This window comes from Anolis sagrei, chromosome 2 (genome assembly GCF_037176765.1).
Source record: "Anolis sagrei isolate rAnoSag1 chromosome 2, rAnoSag1.mat, whole genome shotgun sequence".
In the NCBI taxonomy this organism is placed as follows: domain Eukaryota; kingdom Metazoa; phylum Chordata; class Lepidosauria; order Squamata; family Dactyloidae; genus Anolis; species Anolis sagrei.
Window position 1 is genome coordinate 165,620,564 of NC_090022.1, and position 23,288 is coordinate 165,643,851.

At 41.2% G+C, this 23,288-nt stretch overlaps 1 protein-coding gene across 2 annotated transcripts in view; it reads left to right on the forward strand.

Moving 5' to 3' along the window:
* STXBP5L (syntaxin binding protein 5L) overlaps nucleotides 1-23,288 on the forward strand; it is an 86,074-nt gene that overhangs the window by 55,839 nt on the left and 6,947 nt on the right. Inside the window, exons 17-24 of one of the 2 annotated variants that reach the window (XM_060763389.2) lie at nucleotides 241-366; nucleotides 4,058-4,209; nucleotides 6,613-6,684; nucleotides 9,214-9,282; nucleotides 11,727-11,897; nucleotides 14,349-14,588; nucleotides 18,267-18,624; nucleotides 21,431-21,596. In XM_060763389.2, the coding sequence (XP_060619372.2) occupies nucleotides 241-366; nucleotides 4,058-4,209; nucleotides 6,613-6,684; nucleotides 9,214-9,282; nucleotides 11,727-11,897; nucleotides 14,349-14,588; nucleotides 18,267-18,624; nucleotides 21,431-21,596 (1,354 nt within the window). The remainder of the gene's footprint in view (nucleotides 1-240; nucleotides 367-4,057; nucleotides 4,210-6,612; nucleotides 6,685-9,213; nucleotides 9,283-11,726; nucleotides 11,898-14,348; nucleotides 14,589-18,266; nucleotides 18,625-21,430; nucleotides 21,597-23,288) is intronic. The other variant, XM_060763390.2, reaches the window with a different exon arrangement.

Below are 23,288 nucleotides of genomic sequence, written 5' to 3' on the forward strand. Positions count from 1 at the left end.
GTGTACCTTGATGGCTTAGTCTAAACTGAAAACCTGAGGTGGAGAAAGAGAACAATGACAAATCATTTGAGGCAGGGGATCTCAACTTCCTTACTTCCTTCTCCCACCTCCCCTTCTTGCTTTTTTCTTGACGTGAGATTATGTTAACATCTAGTGCTCTGCAGGAAGCTTTATCATCCATTAATCCATTTCTACTCATATTGTTGGGTCATAATTTCTGTTTTCTCCTTTTCTCCTTAGTGTTAAAACACGTCCTGTGCGAATGCCTCCTGGTTACCAAGCAGAGCTTGTTATCCAACTGGTCTGGTCGGATGGAGAGGCCTCCCAGCAAATAACCTGTCTAACTGCAAACTCTGCTTATGGAGTGTAAGTTAACCCAGTATATTTTCAGGTAATAGGTTACATTGTACTGAAAAAGGTTGTGTTTGTGTTCGGACTACTTTATATTTAAAACTCGATATGAAAGAGCCTGATGTCTTTTTCTATGGCTCAGCGATGTGTATATGTTGTGTTTCTAATCCACTCTTCCCATTGGCTCCATATCCAGCCAGCGTAGTTTAGCTGTCTTTAAATAATTCTCTTTGTCTTTTTGTAGCCAGTGATTACTACAGTACTAGTAAAAGAACACAATATAAACAGACTGAGTATCTATTAGCCAAAATGCTTGGGACCAGAAGTGTTTTGGATTGTGGATTTTAAAAAATATTTTGGGATGTCTATATTTGCAGATATATATATAAAAGGAGATGGGACGCACATCTAAACATGAAATAGATTATTTATTTATTTATTTATTTATTTACAGCTTTTATATTCCGCCTTTCTCACCCCGCAGGGGACTCAGGGCGGATTACAATGTACACATATATGGCAAACATTCAATGCCAAATTTTGACATACAAACATATACAGACATACACAGAGGCTATTTAACTTTTTCTGGCCGCCAGGGGAGCTGTCGCTTTCATCGTCCATCTGCGACGCTGATGAAGCACTTCTGCATTCCCCGCATGCTTCCCCGCTGGAATGCTTTGCTGGAGTCTTCTTTATGGCCTCATAAATCAGTTAATTTAGCCTCCCCACACTTTTTTAAGGTGGTACCTAATTTTCTTACTTGACAGATGCAACTGTCTTTCGGGTTGCAAAGGTCGACAACAGGCTACACACAATTGGTTGGAAACCCACTCCAACCCGGGCTGGATTCGAACTCATGACCTTTTCGTCAGAGTGATCTTAATGCAGCTGACACTCAGCCAGCTGTGCCACAATCCCGGTGCTTATACACATAGCTGAAGGTAATTTTATTCAATACTATAAATATTTTTAAAATATATATTTTGCTATCATAAAAATATGTGTGTATATAAAACATCTCATAAGAAAAAAAAAGCTTTCTAAAAAAATCAAGACAATAATAGAAAAAGCCAAAATATTTTTTAAAAAACAAAACCCAGAACCCCTGGCACTTCTAGTGGTATGTTTTTTTGATTAGCCCATTGTCCGCATCAAAACATTTGACAAACACATTTAACACATATTTATTTATTTATTTCATATATTTATATCCCGCCCTTCTCCCCCCAAGGGGGACTCAGCGTGGCCTCACATGAGCATCAGAGGATGCTAACCGCATAAATACCATAAAAATTACAATTCACAATGAAATCATTTTAAAACATTATACATCATTATCAGTAAAATTTAACAATAAATTAATAGATTAACATACACATTCAGCATACAATCCACAGTACAACATAAGTTAAAATAAACAAGCTGTTAACGAGGTCCCAATCCAGATCAAATATCTGCATCACCTCTACAGTTTACCCCAATCAAATCTAGATATGCAGTTCTCAGCTGCGTTGCTTTAAATAGAAAAAAATGCCATTTTGTATGTTATTTTAGCAATAAAAATGTAGTTTTAATATAAGGATCCCACTGTATAAAATATAATAATTAAAAACTGTCCAGATTTGAACAGATAGATACTATGGTTAAACATGGAAGGTTTAGCCAAGTTCCATATAATGAACATTTCTGTATCTGTGGGGCGACAGAGGTAGAGGATATTACACATGTACTGTTTAGTTGTATTTTGTACAACAAAGAGAGAAATCAATACCTCGGACCATTCATTATACAGAAGACCCACTGGGATCCCCATATCCCCACTGGGAGCCCTAAATGGTTCCGGCCCAAAATACCTTTCTGACCGCATCTCGGCCTATGAGCCCACGGGGGCCTTGAGATCATCCGGGGAGGCCCTTCTCTCGATCCCGCCTGCCTCACAGGCACGTCTGGCGGGGACGAGAGATAGGGCCTTCTCGGTGGTGGCCCCCCGGCTGTGGAACACCCTCCCTGTAGACATCAGACAGGCGCCCTCCCTTATGTCATTCCGCAAGAGCCTAAAGACTTGGTTATTTGAGAAGGCGTTTAATTAAGTGCTACTACAATTGGCAATGATGACTGGAACGGAATACGGATTACGAGATTGGTTTACGATTCTATGATGAGACGGCGCGGATGATTTCGTGTAATTATATTATTGTTATGCATTGCTAGTGATGTTGATATTTCGTTGTGTTCTGCCTTATTGTAAACTGTTTTTTACATGTTGTACACCGCCGTGAGTCGCCCTAGGGCTGAGAACGGCGGTCAACAAATGAAGTAAATAAATAAATAAATAAATAAATAAATATCAAACCAAATTCTTAATGGCTGGCCAGAATGCTAAGATAACACACCAAACAGCCCTTTTCCTTCGTAAAGCAATGCAGCTGAGAACTGCGTATCTGGAGGCAATTGGGATAAACTGTAGGGGTGATGCAGATATCTGAAGTGGCTTGGGATTGTGTAATAGCTGGTCTATTTTGTTTTAACCTTCGTTTTTAATTTTTGTGGTTTGAAATTTTACCTTGGCATTTTAATGATGATATTTTTAATTATCTTTTAACGTAATCACGTTTGAATGTATGTTAGTTCACTATTACAGGAGTCTTAGGATAGTGATTATTGTCTATTTATGTTCTGTTTTTGTTTTTAATATTGATATGGTCACTGAACTAATCAATAAACTTTGCTTTTTTAAAAATAAAATAAAATAAACTGAAATATTTTTAAAAAAACCTCAAAAACCTCTGGCACTACTAATTCAAGGGATAAACATACACCTTCCAACTTCCCAAGAGTTGGTTATAATGATCATATATAGGTAAAGGTTGTCCCCTGACATTAAGTCCAGTCATGTCTGACTCTGGGGTGTGGTGCTCATCTCCATTTCTAAGCTGAAGAGCCAGCGTTGTCCATAGACACCTCCAAGGTCATGTGGCCAGCATGACCGCATGGAGCGCCGTTACCTTCCCGTCGGAGTGGTACCTATTGATCTACTCACATTTGCATGTTTTCGAACTGCTAGGTTGGCAGAAGCTAGGGCTGACAGCGGAAGCTCACGCCGCTCCCTGGAATCGAACCTGCGACCTTTTGGTCAACAAGCTCAGCAGCTCAGTGCTTTAACCCACTGCGCCACCAGGGGCCCCAATTATCATATATATCTTCCAAGAAATTGTGTTAATTAACTTCTATAATACTACAAAATTGTACTATTCTTCAAATCCTAATAACTGCATTCTACCTCAATATTGTTTATAGTGAGCAATTACTAAATCCCAGTTTTTAAATACTTGATAATGATGTCAACTTGTCCCAACTCTGCAAAGTATTCAAGTTTTATCAGCCCATGGAGGAATGGTAAAAGGATGTGATGGGACATAGGGCAGGAATAACTGCAAATTAGATGTTACTATGTAAAGCAGTGACGAGAGGTGTGTGGTTAGTATTGGACTGCTACTCAGCTTCCCTAGCCAACTAAGCCAGTGATCAGGAGTCTGTGAGTTGTAGTCCAAGTACATCTAGAGGAATAAACAGGTCTTCCCCTGATGTAAACAGACATAATTGAGCTCCTGTCTCGATTGTAATATGTCTCAATTGGCACTCTTCAATTTTGGAAGAGATAATGCCAAAAGACAATGCTCTTGAGGGCTGTTTCTTTTCACAGAGTTGCATTTGGAAACTCCAGCAATTTGGTTGTTGTGGATTTTATACAGAAGACAGTCTTGCTAAGCATGGGAAGCTTTGAACTGTATGGATCAAGTGATTTGTTTCAACGCCAACCACGTTCTCCTCGTAGGAGCAAACAATTTGCTGCAGGTAGGAGATCAAATACGATGGGGATATCGTTTGATAGGCGTTCCTCTTAGTGCCTGCAGCTTTTTGATTAGCTTTGAAATGCATGCCTGAATGCTAGTTGAAATATGACATACATTTGCTGAATGCTTTTCAAATACCAATTCTTTTGTAATGACAAAAGATGGTGACAGATCAGTTTGGTATCTGCAGAAAAGTTACTTCTTAAACTTATCTATAATAAGGATGCAAGAGCATTACAGGATCAGATGAAAGGCTTATCTATAGCTAACATCTGTTCCCACAATACTCAACCATCTACCTATAGAAAGTCCACAAGAAGTACAATACTGCAGTTTCATTCTCCATTTCATGTTCTCAATTAACTGATACATTTCTTCTGATACTGAAAGTGATAAAGAGCTGATCAGATTAGAAACCCTTTAGTGGCCCTAATTAATGCATTTATTTCTCTGCTAAAGCTAGTTAGGTTAACAGGTCTCAGTATCTTGTGGGAATTTGTGTTTAACCATGCGTTTTGTATAAAGTAACATCTCTTTATCAATCCTTCAAACTACAAGAAAGGATATTCCATCTGAACTTCCTGACTGAGTGCTGTTCAGCAGTGGAACTCTCTGCTCTGGAGTGTGGTTGAGGCTCCTTCTTTGGAGGCTTTTAAACAGAGGCTGGATGGCCATCTGTGAGGGGTGCTTTGAATGCAATATTCCTGCTTCTTGGCAGGAGTTGGACTGGATGGCCCATGAGGTCTCTTCCAACTCTATGATTCTATCATGACTCTCCTCTCATTGTATGATTTCAGTGGATGGTTCTGAGTTATAGAATTATGAGAGAATTGTGGGGTTTTTTTCTGTCACCCCCCCCCCCTTTCTCAGCCAATCGGCGACTCAAGGCGGTTATTTATACATGGTGATCATGTCTCCTCTCACCCTGCTCTTCTGCAAGCTAAACATGTCCAGCTCTTCAAGACACTCCGCATCAGGCATGTAGCTGGGGGAGGGGGGGCTTGAGGGGCTTCAGCCCCCCCCCCGAAATTCTGTCTTTCTTTTTAGAGGATTTGTAGAAGATGGGGAGGGTCAGTATGTTAATTTGAGTGTTAGACTAGGACTTAGTGAGGCCAACATTCGAATCCTTATTTTGCATTGAAAACTCACTGGGTGACATTTTGGCAAGTCACATTCTCTCATGCTCAAAGGAAAGCAAGGGCAAACCTCCTCTGAATATTTCTTGTCAGGAAACCTATGATAAAGTCATATACTGTAGGCCAAAGTAGATTAAAATCATAACATCAGCAGTAGAAGACGGGCCTTAAAGTATCCTATAGGAAGCCAAATTCATTGGCTAAAGCAGGGGTCCTCAAACTAAGGCCCGGGGGCCGGATACGGCCCTCCAAGGTCATTTACCTGGCCCTCGCTCAGGGTCAACCTAAGCACACAACAACAACAACAGTCCTATCTCATCAGCCAAAAGTAGGCCCACACTTCCCACTGAAATACTAATAAGTTTATATTCGTTAAAATTGTAATTCATTTTAATCATTGTATTGTTTTAAGTGTTTTTTGCACTACAAATAAGATATGTGCAGTGTGCATAGGAATTCATTCATGTGTTTTTCAAATTATAGTCCGGCCCTCCAACAATTTGAGGGACTGTGACCTGGCCCTCTGTTTACAAAGTTTGTGGACCCCTGGGCTAAAGTCTTAGTTGAACCTTTAGAGCAGGGGTCCTCAAACTAAGGCCCGGGGGCTGGATACGGCCCTCCAAGGTCATTTACCCGGCCCTCGCTCAGGGTCAACCTAAGTCTGAAATGACTTGAAATCACACAACAACAACAACAACAACAACAATCCTATCTCATCAGCCAAAAGCAGGCCCACATTTCCCATTGAAATACTAATAGGTTTATATTTGTTAAAATTGTTTTTCATTTTAAATTATTGTGTTATTTTTAAGTGGTTTTTTTGTACTACAAATAAGATATGTGCAGTGTGCATAGGAATTCATGGGGTTTTTTTTTTCAAATTATAATCTGGTCTTCCAACAGTTTGAGGAACAGTGATCCGGCCCTCTGTTTAAAAAGTTTGAGGACCCCTGCTTTAGAGTAACATTTTGCTGAGAAAGGCTCACACAATTTTTACAAATTCTTAAAACAGAAAGCCTGGTCAAGTTATTCAGAAAGGATATTACATCTAACATGCACACACCCTCTTGTCATTTCTCTCTCATCTTTCCCACTTTTTTAATTTCAAATTTGTCTTCTGACTAGGAGGTCAGAAGTCTCAAGCATACGTAAGAACTCCAGCTGGGCTTAAATAGATCCTGGTTGTAGTATCATTTCCTTTCACTTTGGACTGTTTTGTATTTTTCTCTTTCCTCTGCCTGCTGACGATGTTCTGGCATGTTCCACAGACAACTTTTGCATGCGTGGCCTGTCTAACTTTTATCCAGATTTAACGAAACGGATCCGTACATCCTATCAGAGTAAGTTTGTGTTAAGATGGTGGCTTGTCAAGATTGATGGCTTGTCAAGTCTGGTATGTGAATTTATATGAATCTGTTTTTGTTCAGCTTGCATGCTGTCTTTCCCTTTTGGAGTGAAACATGAAACATCTTTTGTTGTGATTGTGGTATTCATCTCATCATCCTTCGCTCTGACTGTGTTTCCTGCTAAAATAGTGAGGAAAAAATGAACACCCATGAGAATATGGAGTAGATTATTCCATCACATTGCATTAGCTGAAACATTTTTAAATTAATACAAAACTAGTAGATTTTCTACTAGCTGTTTCATTCTGAGAGTCAGAAGCTGTCAAAACGGGCGTTTACAAGAATCCAGGCACCAGAAAATTATCCACCATGTCATAGACATAGGCTTATGTTACTGCATTAAGTGTGGGGCTGTCTTTAACATTTTTAACATGTATAGTCATGTGTCTGAGAGCGCTGCCCCTACACATAGTTCTAAGACATGTCTACATGGGTGTCTAAAAGGTTTTTGCATGTTTTCCACACTTTGGATCCGTTTGTGTATGTTTGGTGCAATTTGACGTGTCTTGTGCTTGCTGATCCCTCTTTTCCCTCCCACTTCTATGAAATTGGGATTCCTCCACCAGATGAGAGATAAACTATTGTTTGCTGTTGCACGTGAAGTGGGGAAGCTGTGGGTTGTTGTAGGTTTTTTCAGGCTATATGGCCATGTTCTAGGGGCATTCTCTCCTGATGTTTCGCCTGCATATATGGCAAGCATCCTCAGAGGTAGTGAGGGTGCTTGCCATAGATGCAGGTGAAACGCCATATAGGCCGAAAAAACCTACAACGACCCAGTGATTCCGGCCATGAAAACCTTCAACAATACATTGGGGAAACTGTGGTTTGCAAGCCACAGAATGGAAAACAGTGTAGAAATACCAAAAATATGTGTATAAATTTGGAGGTTAACCCACTGCAGATTAACATTTGCTACAACATACCATTTTATTATTCACAAAAAGCTTCAGGAAAAATTGTTCTTCAGCAACAATGCAGTTGAACGGTACTGATTGGCAACTGTCATATCCAGCAATTATTTTATTTATTTTGAACAGACTGCATTGACATTAAGTAGGACTAAGGCTTTACAGTTTCATGGCTTTTAGCAAATAATCAAGAGTAATTACAACACACTGAAGTAGCTTTTAAAAGAGTTTAAAAATAACTAACAGCTTGTGTGACAAAATTCAACATCTGTTCAGTTTTTTCTGTGTTTGTCTGTGTGCCTGAACAGGATTTCTAGGAGAGTATGTTTTTGCTAGTATGTTAAATAAAGATACAATAAACCCCTTCAAAGGTGTCTGTGGCTTTTGTCCTCTAAAATGTTGGTACCACTGATCATAGCTTGGCCTTGCCATAATATTAATGCCCTCTTTGATCTTCAGTTTTTGTTAACCATTGCAGGGATGGAATATCTAGACATCTACAACTTAGACTTTGGTTTTAAAAAATCCAAAGATGGGGTGGGAAATCTGTACGGAAGGATACCCTTTCTCTTTTTTACTCCTTGGGGAAGCCGAGGAACGGGAACTTTAGGAACATGTTTAGAAACTATTGAGGGGGTGCTCAGGCAATAATAGTGACAGTAGTATTCTTGGAAAAACATAGAAGGCAGTGTAATCTACAGCAGGCAGCAACACAAGCCACAGAAAGAGGAAAAGTGTGCACAGGAGATTTGAGAACGTGCCTTCAGAAAGGAGTGTGCAGTGAGATGGAGGAAAGAAGTGATGTTGATTGTACACTACAGTATGACCCCCCACATCTTCTGAACTAATATTCAGGCAGTCTCTGGGTTATGAACAAGATAGGTTATTCTTAAGTTGAAACTGTATCTAAGTTGGAATAGGTACATTTGTATGCAATTTGGAACAGCCTAGACAATCATACACTGCTGGCTGGTACATGAGGGGAATGACACCACCTCTCAGGGTGTAATGCTCAGTGGCAAAAAGTGCACGTTTTGTAATTTGGCTTAAAAAGCTGTGCATTACAGTTGCTGCATGCTTACAACAGCATCTTTAAAAACAACTAACACTTTTGTTTTTCTGCCAAAGCTTCCAGCAATGGAAAGGAATACCAGAGAAATAGGCAAACCTTCCTTCATGGAGCCTCTCCTCTTGTCTCAGCTAACTTGGAATGCATCTATGCTGTAGAATGAATGCAGCTTGACACTACTTTAACTGCCCTGGCTCAGGGCCATGGAGTCCCAGGGTCTGTAGTTTTACAAGGTCTTTAGGCCTTCTTCCAAAAAAAAAATGCTACTTCATCACACTCAAATATCAGGATTGCATAGCCTTGAGCCACGATATCTAAAGTGTCAGACATGAAGGAAAGGAAAGATGCAGGGAGAGATACAGACACGGAGGAAAGGAAAGTGGGGAGAGGTGCAGACACACTTTGGCTCAGCACTAAGATTTTGTGGAGTGACTGATTTTTTGAAGTAGAGTCCAAATTGACATTATTCTTTACTTTGTTTTCCAGGCCTAACTGAACTATCAGATGGTCCAATTTCATTGGAGCTGGAGCGGTGTAAGTCCCCCACAACTTCAGGTAAATGTAATTCAAAATCTCAACAGTTTTGGAGAACCTTTTGATTTCTTAGTTTGCTTTTTCATAGGAGAGGGTTTCCAATGAAGAATATCTTCTGACGTCAAACATGAGACCTTTTATTTGTTAGGGAATAATATAACTAAAGAACTATATTGTGAAAACGATTACATTCTCTGTTGCTTTTCTGATAATCCTATCACTCTTGGAACCACTGTTCCCTCAAAACCATTAGTCCAAGAAATTTGTTTTGTCATAACTGAAGCCAGATGGGTTTTGTAGCTGAAGTGTTGTCATAAGTGGGTCTGCCAGTTTAAGTAATCTTATTTGTGCACAAAATTTTGTTATTTATTGCCTTCAGGACAAAAGGTCTGACATCCTATTAGTACATTGTTGTATATTATAATAAGTAGGTGTATATTATAATAAGTAGATTAAAATAATCCCACCAAAAACAGAAGGCTGTGATAGAAAACTGGCACTTTCTTCCTGGCCGAAAACCCCTTTTTGAAAGCACACTAAGTGGGCACCCACCCACTTAGAAGCGCTGATAAGCCCTTGGCTTACTTGGGGTATCTTGTGAAATAGTGTGATGATTTTAGCCCTCAGGCTTGTGTTAGTCTTTAAAGATCTCTAAAACAAACACTGCCACCATTTAGTTCTTGTTTTCTGCTTAAAGATGCTTTTGAACCTTTGAGCACAGAGGCACACTTGAGTCAGATGTAATGAAAAATAAACAATGAAGTTTATTTACAAGAACAGGAGCAATTCAGGTACAAAGCTTGGCTGTTTCAGAGATTTGTCTTGAAAGCGTGTTGTTACATAAATAGTTCTGACTTAGTTACACAAGAAACTCTCTCCCTCCACACAAGAATACTGACAGGATAGTTTGTCTGACAGTAATTCTTAAAGCAGCACATATAGTCCTAACCTGGATCTATCTTTCTACTTCCCAGCTATCTTCCTATTAGCTGTTAACTTACTACTAGTTATCCCTGCTAGTAACTCTGGCCAAACTCAGGCCTTTCTCTCTCTCTAACCCTCTAATCTCCTAACACCCTCTTCCTTCGACACCCAAGTTCAATCTCCTCACAGGGATTTAAAAACCTCTCCTTAAAGACATTTTTTCCTTTTGCCGTTTCCTCTTGCCTCCCACTCTAACCTAGTCAATCACATTCCTTTCTCATTTCCCTCCAAAGCTGCTCTTACTAAGAGTGACCAAAATGGATTCCTCCGGCACCCAAACCTCTTGGGCCTACCTCTTCCTAGGTTTTTCTAAGCCTAACTGGTAGTGGATTCACTACATATATCTGACTACAATATCATAACTCACTGTTTTGGTCATTGCATGTTTTGAAATTCTATTTTCCTTTGGTAAAACATATACAGCTATTTTCCCTGTAGCAGAATGCCCTGCAGGGAGCCCCCAAGGGATCCCTAGATATATTCTTCTTAGGGAAAACTTGCCATACATTAAATATTAGAAGAGCATTTCAGTTTAATCCAAATCGTAGCAGGATAAGTATGCTGGGCAGGAAGGTTTCTGCTTCTGTATTGTCTCAAGAGTTAAAAGAATGGTGCAGAGTTCTGGAGAAAAATCCTTCCCTTCAGCAGTCATGGCAGATTCCCTCGGAGCAGCAGCTAGGGCTGCTGGCTTTAGGGGCAGTGTTTCTCTTGAGGAGACTTGTAAGGTTTCATTGCACAATGTCACAAAGCATTGGTGAGAGGTGGATAAGAACAAAGGCTGAGATGGGCTGCTTAACACTCTTCAAACATTTTAGATAACTTTGCCCACAATCCCTGATCATTTAGCACTCTGTCTGGGAACTTTGGTCCTAGCTACCACTGCACTTTAAGATAAATGTATTTTTCCGTTCTGGATGCTGCCAGAGATGTATATTCTTTAGCATATTGATTTGTAGAATGAACACAGTTGGCTAATGAAAGGGGAATGGGACACACATTTCTGGAGAAATGAGGAATGGTACTGCTTCTTGTCTATTTCAAAGGCTTTGGGATGCTCTCCTGCCCCAAATTATACAGAAAACAAGAATTTCCAATAAGAATCGTTGTTTCCCCAACTAGCAGTATGAATATGTCTACAGAACTCATTGCCTCCATACATTAGAGCAATGTCGTAGTTGTGACCTTTTGTAAAGGCACTCAAGACTTGGCTGTTTGGTTGTGCATTTAAGTAATCAGATCTAATTTGCCAAATAGTCACTGTTGAATGTTTTTATGTTGAATGTTTTTATATTGTGTAAATGCTATTTTAGATTGTAAGTCGCTCGGAGCACCTTGGTGGAGAGCGACTAATTAAGAAATAAAGTGAAGTGAAGTAAAGTGAAGAATATTGGGGGAGATTGTTAAATGGTTGCACATTGGATAATAATATGTAATTTACCTGTAATCTGATTGTGCCTTCCTATTTTAATGTCTCATTACAGATCCTGTAAATGGGCACTGTACAAGCCCGACTTCCCACAGTTGCAGCTCTGCAAAACGGCTATCCAGTGCAGATATTACAAAAATAAATCGCTGGGGTCCTGGAAAGCCTCCATTTAGGAAAGCACAATCTGCAGCATGCATGGAAATTTCTTTACCTGTCACAACAGAAGGTCAGTGTCCATAGATATATGCTGTTACGCACCTTTCAAAAAAAAGCAAAGTATGCACTCTTTAGCTCTAAACTTATTCTATTCCAAAATCCATGTTGTGATAATACCTTTCTATGGCAAACAAGAATACTAAAATTGTGTGTTAACTTCTGTGTTTATTTTATCAGATGTGCTCATTCAAATAGCTTGAACCCAAAAACCAGTCCCTTGAATTGTGCCTGAAAATCGACTTACAGCCATTGGCGCTATTACAACAAGGGAGTCACGTGTTTCCTGTAGTCAGCCCAAGTTAGCATTCTGGCTGCAGTTCTGTGTACCAGCTGAAGTTTCTGATAACTTTTCAAAATCAGTCCCACGTAGAGTATGTCACAAATGGAAAATAACCAGGGCACATACTACTCTGGCCAAACCCTCTCTCTTAAATCTCAGTTCATTGTAAACTTCTTTGTACATTCACCCTTTAGAAACTTTCTACTTTTCCTCTTCATTGTAATTCCTTTCAATTATATCGTTAATTTTTCAATTTTTAGAGACGATTTCCTTTAACTATTTCTAACCATGGGATCTTACCCAGTATTCCTAAAGTTACCGAATTAGCTTAAAGTTCAAAGTGTGTGTCATATCTAGCTTCCCTTTTCTTCTGATCCCAAAAGAACATGGTCACTCTCATGCAAAATTCCCTCTACTTCATTACATTGATCAGGTCATTTCTCTTGGTTAATAGTAAGCTCATGAGAATTGGTCCCATTCTTGCCTCCTCTGTTTTCTGGACAATGAAATTTTCAGCAAGTGAGCAATTTCTTGGACCTTACACTCTTGACTTGAACAGATGTCCGAGTTGTTGAAATCTCCCATTACAATAATCCCTATCCTTTTTGAACATTTTGCCATCTGTGCTGAAAAGGCATCACCCAAATCTCCAGTATTGTGATTCTATAGTATTTTGCAAACTTGGTAGTTGATTAAATGTCCTTTGACCAGTATCTGACCACTTGGAGTGCCTCTGGTGTTACTATAAGAAGGTCCTCCATTGTGCATGTGGCAGGGCTCAGGTTGCATTTCAGCAGGCGGTCTGTGGTTTGCTCTTCTCCACACTCGCATGTCGTGGATTCAGCTTTGTAGCCCCATTTCTTGAGGTTGGCTCTGCATCTCGTGATGCCAGAGCGCAGTCTGTTCAGCACTTTCCAAGTCACCCAGTTTTCTGTGTGCCCAGGAGGGAGTCTCTCAACTGGTATCAGCTATTGATTGAGGTGCTGGGTTTGAGCCTGCCACTTTTGGACTCTCGCTTGTTGAGGTGTTCCAGCAAGTGTCTCTGTAGATCTTAGAAAACTATTTCTTGATTTAAGTTGTTGACGTGCTGGCTGATACCCAAACAAGGGATGAGCTGGAGATGTCACTGCCTTGGTCCTTTCAGTATTGGCTGCTACTTCTCAGTGGATGTCAGGTGGTGCAATACCGGCTAAGCAGTGTAATTTCTCCAGTGGTGTAGGGCGCAGACACCCTGTGATAATGTGACATGTCTAATTAAGAGCCACATCCACTGTTTTTATGTGGTGAGATGTGTTCCACACTGGGCATGCGTACTCAGCAGCAGAGTAGCATAGCGCAAGGGCAGATGTCTTCACTGTGTCTGGTTGTGATCCCCAGGTTGTGCCAATAAGCTTACGTATGATATTGTTTCTAGTGCCCACTTTTTGCTTGATGTTCAGGCAGTGCTTCTTGTAGGTCATAGCACGGTCCAGAGTGACTCCCGGGTATTTGGGTGCACTGCAGTGCTCCAGTGGGATTCCTTCCCAGGTAATCCTCAGAGCTCGGGATGCTTCTCTGTTCTTAAAGTGAAAGGCACATGTCTGTGTTTTAGATGGATTAGGGATCAGTTGGTTTTCCCTGTAATAGGCAGTAAGAGCACCTAGAGCTTTGGAGAGCTTCTGTTCTACCATCTCAAAGCTCCCTGCTTGAGCGGTAATGGCACGATCATCAGCATAGATGAAGCTCTCTGTCCCTTCTGGCAGTGGCTGGTCATTTGGTAAATATACAGTATCCCTAACAACTACAGGAGGCACAGCCCATCTCTTTGTTTTCCCCCAGAAACCATATTTTTTTCCTGATGGCTCCCTCTACAGAGCCAGTGGTTCACTGCAGTCCTTTGACAAAAATGACTGATGAAATAACCACGTTTCCCCAAGGTCCTTCAGCTTCCTACTTAGAGACTTGTAATCCCACTGAACTCTTGAATGCCGAGCTATAAGAACTGGTGCTGTATACAGAGCTAGTGTGTTTGCTTCCCATTATGTGACCCACAGACAAGGTAGCCACCCCTGACTTGAAAGGCATCTCTAGTAGCAAGCCACAGCTGTTGCTAAACAGGTTAATACCTGGCTAGATGAACTGACAGTCTGTCTTGGTACAAGGCCAATTTGCATATTAATACCTGTTGTTTTCTTTAAACAGATAACAGAGAAAATTCCATCAGTCATTCTCGAAGCTCTAGTGTCTCCAGTATTGATAAGGAGACTAAGGAAACGATTACAGCTTTATACTTCACAGAGTCGTTTGCACGGAAGAATGACACAACAGCATCTCCTTGCCTTTGGGTTGGGACAGGTCTGGGAGTGGTCTTAACTGTGTCCCTCAATCTGCCTAGTGATGATGAATTAAGGCAGGCTGAGCCAGTAACAGCATCTCCAAGTGGTAAGAGTCCTTTATTTCCGTAATATCTTTTATTTATTTATTTATTTATTTCACAGTTTTGTATACCGAGCTTCTCAACCTCGTTGAGGGACTCAGCCCGGTTTACAGCCATAAAAACATATACATTCATTAAAATATTATATATCACAAATTACAAAACAACTTTGAAAACACTAAATATAAAACTACAGTGGTCAGTCGTCCTATTAAGATGGATCTATATCCACTTCCATCCAGAGTCCTATGGTGTTGCCTCATTCCTCGAAGGCCTGACTCCACAGCCACGTCTTCACCCGTTTCCTAAATGTTAGGATGGATGGGGCGGTTCTGGCCTCCAGAGGGAGAGAGTTCTAGAGTCGCGGGGCCACCACCGAGAAGGCCCTGTCCCTCGTCCCCACCAGGCGCGCTTGTGAGGGACCGAGAGCAGGGCCTCTCCAGATGATCTTAGTAATCTTGATGGTTCGTAGGGGAGAATACGTTCGGAGAGGTAAACAGGGCCATAGAAATATGTAGAAAATGTAGAAATAGTCCACCATGTTTGTTGAACTCAAGATGTGTCTTCCCAGGCTTTTTTATAAGACATGTCCAAGTCTTATGCAGTTCTCTTCTGAATCCCAAGAGGTTATTCCTCAAAAAAGTAACTACAAATGCTAGAAAAGCAATGAGTCACACAACAAGTAATACAATTAGTTAACGTTTCTGATCATTTTAAGGAGTGAGTCATTTGAATGAGTAACTAGGATGTAATTATTTTTAAGAAGTAAACTTTCCAAGCTCTCACTCAGTGTTAAGAGTAACTTGGGGTTAGAATCTTTGTTCCTAGATACTTATTGTTTCCACTTTAATGTCCACATGTACCCATGCTCTCCATGGGGCTTGTATAAATGGTTCTGGCCCAGCTTATCTGTCCAAACGTATCTGCCTCTATGAACCATCTTGGAGCTTAAGATCGTCTGGGGAGGTCCTTCTTTCGGTCCCATCTCTTTCGCAAGTGCCGTTGGTGGGGATGAAGACAGGGCCTTCTCAGTGGTGCCCCCTCAGCTATGGAACTCCCTCTCCAGTGAAATCAGGTCAACCTCTCCTTCCTGACCTTCAGGAAGCAAGTAAAAACATGGCTCTGGAACCAAGCTTTTGACTAGTAGCAGTCCTGTAGCAAGGGGGTGGTTTTAGGGGTTCAACCCCCCCCCCCCCCGAAATGTTTCAGATTTTTTTTAAAAAACCTGGTTTACTCATGAATTTTAACTGGTTAACCAAATCCCCATGCTAAGTCTATGAGATGCAAGAAATTAAGAGTCCCTCCAGAACTGTAAGCACTATCTCAAGCAAATATTGACAATTTATTCACACTGTCATTACTTGCAGCAATAGCTGATGTAGTGAAGCAACCAAGTTAGGTGTGTGTGTGTTGAATGCTCTCATTAAGGAGGCCAGACTTGGTGGAGGTGGTTGACAGGGGTGGAGTTGCAGGCTATTGAAGGCTGCTCTGCCCCCTGCTGTGCTCTTTGCTTCAGCGTGAGTTAGGAGGCAAGTTTTAATCCCCCCCCCAAATTTTCAACCCTCCCCGAAATTTTCAACCCCCCCCCGAAATTTTCAACCCCCCCCCCCGAAATTGTCAACCCTCCCCGAAATTTTTTTCTGGCTATGGCCCTCACTAGTAGTGCTGTGCAATAAGTAAAGTAGACTTATGTTCAGTAATGACTGGAATGGCTTTTGACTATGTCCTCGGATTTTAATATTGTGTTTAATATTTTATTGTTTTTAATTTTGTTTTAATGTATATGTTTATTTTCTATTGTCTGTTGACAACATTGAATTGCTGCCGATTGTAAGGCCTCTCTGAATCCCCTTCGGAATTGAGAAGGGTGGGATATAAATATAGTAAATAAATAATAAATCAATATAGTGATTTAATAAATAAATAATAAATCAATATATTGTCAAAGGCTTTCATGGCCGGAATCACTGGGTTGTTGTAGGTTTTTTTTGGGCTATATGGCCATGTTCTAGAGGCATTCTCTCCTGACGTTTCGCCTGCATCTATGCCAAGCTTCCTCAGAGGTAGTGAGGTCTGTTGGAACTAGGAAAATGGGTTTATATATCTGTGGAATGACCAGAGTGGGACAAATGACTCTTGTCTGCTGGAACTAGGTGTGAATGTTTCAACTGGCCACCTTGATTAGCATTTGATGGCCTGGCAGTGCCCAGGGCAATCTTTTGTTGAGAGGTGATTAGGTGTCTCTGATTGTTTTCCCTCTGTTGTTTTGCTGTTGTAATTTTAGAGTTGTTTAATATTGGTAGCCAGATTTTGTTCATTTTTGTGGTTTCCTCCCTTCTGTTGAAATTGTCCACATGCTTGTGGATTTCAATGGCTTCTCTGTGTAGTCTGACATGGTGGTTGTTAGAGTGGCACTGCAGACTACTTCAACCAAAGAAGTCAGCCATAGCAGAGTACCTGATGAACCAACCTGGACACAGCATATTATTTGATAATACAGAAATGCTGGACCACTCTAACAACCACCATGTTGTTAGAGTGGCTACCAGTATTAAAAAAAACCTCTAAAATTACAACAGCAAAACAGCAGAGAGGAAACAATCTGGGACATCTAATCACCTCTCAACAAAAGATTGCCTCAGGCACTGCCAGGTCATCAAATGCTAATCAAGGTGGTCAGTTGAAGCATTCACACCTAGCTCCAGCAGACAAGGGTCTTTGTCCCACCCTGGTCATTCCACAGATATATAAACCCTTTTTCCTAGTTCCAACAGACCTCACTACTTCTGAGATGCTTGCCATAGATGCAGGCGAAACGTCAGGAGAGAATGCCTCTAGAACATGGCCATATAGCCCGAAAAAACCTACAACAACCCAGAAGTAGTCATTGTTTGGTTCCGGATTTTATGAATGGTCCATTAGAAATGCACAGCACTCCCTGGATGTAGGATACACATGGTTCTTTGGATGTGGATGGACTATAACTCCCATCATCCTGAGTCAACCCCTTCCCAAAACCCCGCCAGTAGTTTAAATTGGACATGATGGACATATGTGCCATGTTTGGTCCAGATCCATCATCGGTAGGCATAATGCGGCTCATTAGATGTAGTAGCCGTCCTTGAAAATAGATAGATAGATAGATAGATAGATAGATAGATAGATAGATATTACTGGGTTATTGTAGGTTTTTTCGGGCTATTCGGCCATGTTCCAGAGGCATTTCTCCTGACGTTTCGCCTTCATCTATGGCAGTGGTTCTCAACCTGTGGGTCCCCAGGTGTTTTGGCCTACAACTCCCAGAAATCCCAGCCAGTTTACCATCTGTTAAGATTTCTGGGAGTTGAAGGCCAAAAACATCTGGGGACCCCAGGTTGAGAACCACTGATCTATGGCAAGCATCCTCAGAGGTAGTGAGGTCTGTTGGAACTAGGAAAAAGGATTTATATATCTGTGGAATGACCAGGGTGAGACAAAGGACTCTTGTCTGCTGGAGCTAGGTGTGAATGTTTCAACTGACCACCTTGATTAGCATTTGATTGCCTGGCAGTGCCTGGAGCAATCTTTTGTTGAGAGGTGATTAGATATCTTTGTTTCTTTCCTCTCTGTTGTATAAATGAATTAATAAAATAAATTAACAAACAGAACTGAAAGATATAACATGAGAAAATTTTATTTTATAGGTACATTTCTCTCATTGAAGGGAGCAGTGTTAACTTTTGCATGTTTGGATTGCTCGGGGACATTAATACATCCGCCTTACGAAGCTTGGAGAGATCCAAACAGCATGGAGGAAAGTGAAAGAACAAAGAAAAGGAAACTTGTCCTGCATTCTTCATGCTCCCAGGACATGGGAGACCACCAGTTTGCCATTATCTGCTCAGAGAAACAAGCCAAAGTATTCTCACTGCCTTCCCAGACATGCCTCTATGTTCACAATGTCGCAGACACATCCTTTCTATTGCGAGCCGACGTGGTGACTCTGTGTAACAGTGCATGCCTGGCGTGCTTCTGTGCCAGTGGGCGTATCATTATACACAGGTACTTGCTACCTTCCTTCAGTCCTAAACAAGACAGCTGAAGGATCTCAGATAGAAGAGCCAAGGGGGAGGTTTGGGTGATTCTTGAACAAGGAAGCCATAGAGGGGGTGATGTGTACTTGCTTATCAAACAAATTGTCCCCCTTCTTCTGTTCAGCAGATACGCAAACTGATGACACTGGGATTTTTTAAAAAGTGTTTCACTTATTTATTCTTTACTCAAATATACAGTAATAACATAGCCATCATATTTAAAGCATAGTTAAAATACCACATAGATAAAGGTAAAGGTTTTCCCCTGACATGAAGTCCAGTCGTGTCCGACTCTGGGGTGTGGTGCTCATCTCCATTTCTAAGCCGAAGAGCCAGCGTTGTCCGTAGACGCCTCCAAGGTCATGTGGCCGGCATGACTGCATGGAGTGCCGTCACCTTCCCGCCAGAGTGGTACCTATTGATCTACTCACATTTGCATGTTTTTGAACTGCTAGGTTGGCAGGAGCTGGGGCTAATAGCGGAAGCTCACACCGCTCCCTGGATTTGAACCTGTGACCTTTTGGTCAACAAGCTCAGCAGCTCAGCAATTTAACCCACTGCGCCACCGGGGGTTCAAAATATTTATTTATTTATTTACAGCTTTTATATTCTGCCCTCCTCACCCTGCAGGGGACTCAGGGCAGATTACAGTGTACACATATATGGCAAACATTCAATGCCAATTTTTGACATACAACATATACAGACATAGACAGAGGCTATATTTAACTTTTTTCTGGCCGCCAGGGGAGCTGATGAAGTACTTTCGCATTCCCTGCATGCTTTTTGCTGGAGTGCTTGCTGGAGTCTTTTTTATGGCCTCATAAATTAGTTAATTTAGCCTCCCCACACTTTAAGGTGGTACCTAATTTTCCTACTTGACAGATGCAACTGTCTTTCAGGTTGCAAAGGTCGACAACAGGCTACACAGTTGGTTGGAAACCCACTCCAACCCGGGCTGGCTTCGAACTCATGACCTTTTCGTCAGAGTGATCTTAATGCAGCTGACACTCAGCCAGCTGCGCCACAATCCCGGTGTAAATTTGAAAGTATTTGAAAAATCAAAAACTATTGGGAATGGCATCAATGTCCTTGCATCATTCCTTGCCTTAGTCTGTGTTTCACAGCATACACTACATATGCAATTTCATATTCTCACAGGTCATAGCATTCAGCATTGCCATATAATTCTTCATAGCATTTAGGTACCATCATGCAAACCAGAGCCAGCATGGTGTTTTGAGATGGTTTTAAACAACTGATTGTAAAGCAGATGTAACTGATTTTAATGTTTGTGTATTAGGTGGTCCACTCCTTAGTCACCCCTAGATTGGATTACTGCAATGCACTCTACGTGGGGCTGCCCTTGAAAACGGCTCGGAAATTTCAGATGGTCCAACGGGCGGCAGCCAGGTTGTTAACTGGGGCTCCTTACAGGGAGTGGTCAACCCTCCTGTTCAAGGAGCTCCACTGGCTGCCATTCATTTTCCAGACCCAATTCAAGGTGCAGGTTCTTACCTACAAAGCCCTGAACGGTTTGGGACCCGCCTACCTGCGTGACCACATTTCTGTATACGAACCCACACGATCTCTTCGATCATCTGGAGAGGCCCTGCTCTCGATCCCACCAGCATCACAGGTGCGATTGGTGGGGCCGCGAGAGAGGGCCTTTTCGGTGGTAGTCCCTCGACTCTGGAACTCACTCCCTAAGGACATCAGGCAGGCCCCAACTCTGGCAGTCTTCAGGAGGAGCTTGAAGACGTGGTTGTTCCAGTGTGCCTTTTCAGAATAATGATCCCATAGCATTTTGTCCTCCGAAGCACTTTACATTTTAGGTCTGCTTGTATGTTTTCCACAAACGCCACTACCACCTTTTCGCCCATGCTCCAGCATTATTTTCAGTTTTAATTTTACATTTGGCCTTCCCACAGTTTTAATTGTGTGTTGTCTTATTGTTAATGTTGCATATCTTATTGTCCATGTTTTGTTTTTTTTAAATTTTAATTGCTTGTATTGTTGTGATTATTGCTTGTATTGTTGTGTTTGGGCTCGGCCTCATGTAAGCCGCACCGAGTCCCTTGGGGAGATGGTAGCGGGATACAAATAAAGTGTTGTTGTTGTTATTATTATTATTATTATTATTATTATTATTATTAATAATAGTTATTTTATGTTCCGTCATGGAATGTGTGCCGTATATATGTTGTGCTGAGTCCCTTTTGGGGTGAGAAGGGTGGAATATAAATATTCCAAATAAATAAATAATAAATGAAATAGTGATCAAAAGATGGAATTTCACTGTACCAATTGCTATAGCAATTGAAGGGCACTAGTTAATGGTACCCAGGTGCATTGGAGCCCCTGGTGGCGCAGTGGGTTAAACCCCTGTGCTGGCAGGACTGAAGACTGACAGGTCGCTGGTTCGAATCTGGGGACATGAGAGAAGCCTCCCACAAGGATGGTAAAAACATCAAATCATCTGGGCATCCCCTGGACAATGTCTTTGCAGACCTCCAATTCTCTCACACGAGAAACGACTTACAGTTTCTCAAGTCACTCCTGACACGACAAAAAAACCCAAAAAACAAATCAAAACCCAGGTGCATTGAATAGAGTTATTCTAAAATATTGGTACATAGGAAAGCAGCCTTGGTCTTTGGCTTTGCAATCAGGTGCAATAATTTTGAGAATGCAAATATAATATTTTTAATTATACTGAATGTAAATATAATGTTTTTAATTCAGATGCATAAAATACGACTGTTTTTCTTCAGTTTACCCAGCCTACGCCCATTGCTTGATGTTAATTACTTGCCTGCAACAGACATGAGGATTGCCCGGACCTTTTGTTTTACCAATGAAGGACAAGCTTTGTATCTGGGCTCTCCCACAGAAATTCAGCGACTGAACTACAGCCAGGAAATGTTTGACAATCTGCAGGTGAGTCTTGTGTAAAGGAGGTTGTTAAACTGCTGCCACCAATTGTAAAGAAGACCGTTTTAATGCCACCAAATGTGAAGGTGCGCATTGTAAAACACCCACTGTCACCTAATCCGTGAGGGAAGCCGAGCAACGATCAATATCAACCTAGGAGCTATTTTATAAAGGGACTGTTAATTACAGAAGGCTTTATTCACTTGATAGCGTAGCGTTTACTTTCTTGGCTTGACTTTACTATAGCAGGCTGTTCAACTTAGAAGAAACAGTATCAGGCAAGACTTGAGGAAAACAGTAACAAGTTTATTTTAACAGGAGTATAATAAGTTTAACTGTTTCTTCAAAAGAGGCACAAATCTTGATGGATACATTGGAAAGGTTTCATGAGTAAACTCAGGCAAACACTTCATAAGGTTTCACAGCTGGCACAACAGGCTTAAACCCAGCCAAACCTTGATTCTTAATTCAGAATCAACAACCCCCTGTAGTTTTATCACTACCGGGTCCTTTCCTGTAACCCCTTTGGTCACAAATTAATTCCCTGGTTCTCCCACTAGAGAAACCAGACCTTCCCTGTAGCTCAACGGCTTACAACTACATTCCCTGAATCTCCACCCTGAGACTCAATGTTCTCTCAGTAGCTCTCCGGCCACTGACTGACTTTTTAAAACACAGCTGCCTCCTGAAGAGGCAGTGGGCTCCGCCCCTGTTGCTATGGCAACTCAGCTAACACCAAGCCACCCTCTCCCACAAAACATAATCTCCCATACTTACCATCCCTAAACCACTGTCCAAACTACACATAACCAAAGAAATAAAACTTACACATCGTCACATCTTGAAAATTATCAAATCTAGCCCTTGGAAATGTACAAAATGCTGGAATGTAACTCTGGATATTGCTCAAAAGAAATGGCTTTTTCATCCCAAAGAACATCCCAAAACACGATTCAAAACCAGACTCAGATTCTAGAACACACAGAAGTCTAAAACGTACAGGATTATTTTCTGTTACTTCAATAAATTATATGCTTTTACTGATTTTGATATACTACACTGGAAAATCCTAGCAACAGTTTGAAAACCATGAAGACGTGCTGTATTTTCTTGACTTTAGCATTTTTTAAGTATGGGAAAATGTCATGAATGACTTTTCAATAACTTTGAAGCATAGCTTCTTTTTATTGTAATTTCCAGTGTGAGAAGGTATATCAGATTACAGAAAACATTTAGACAAAGAATGACATTGGACATACAGATATACAGATTCTGTGCAACTACATTGGATTCACAATTACATTGGTTCACAAACAAACATTTTCACTCAACATTCACATACATGTACATGCATTCATCCACATGCATCCAAAATATTACCATATCCTTTTCTCCCTCCTTGGAGAAGCACCTGTTAGGCCAGACCCTGCTTTCCTGCAGCCTGCCAACGTATAGTTCCATAATGCCATAACTTAAAACACTGAGATGCCAAAACTTCTTTCCCTAAGAAAAATGCCAAGGACCAGATCCCTGTTTTCCATACAGCAGAACCTGACTCCCTGCACAAAATCTAAGACTCCAAAAGCGCACTTCTTCCTCTTCCCTTGAGAAAGAAGCCCCAAAGTGACCAGACTGCTCCTGTGCAGATCTGCCACTCTCCGAATGCACCATCTCTCTCCTTCCCATGGAGCAGAGCAT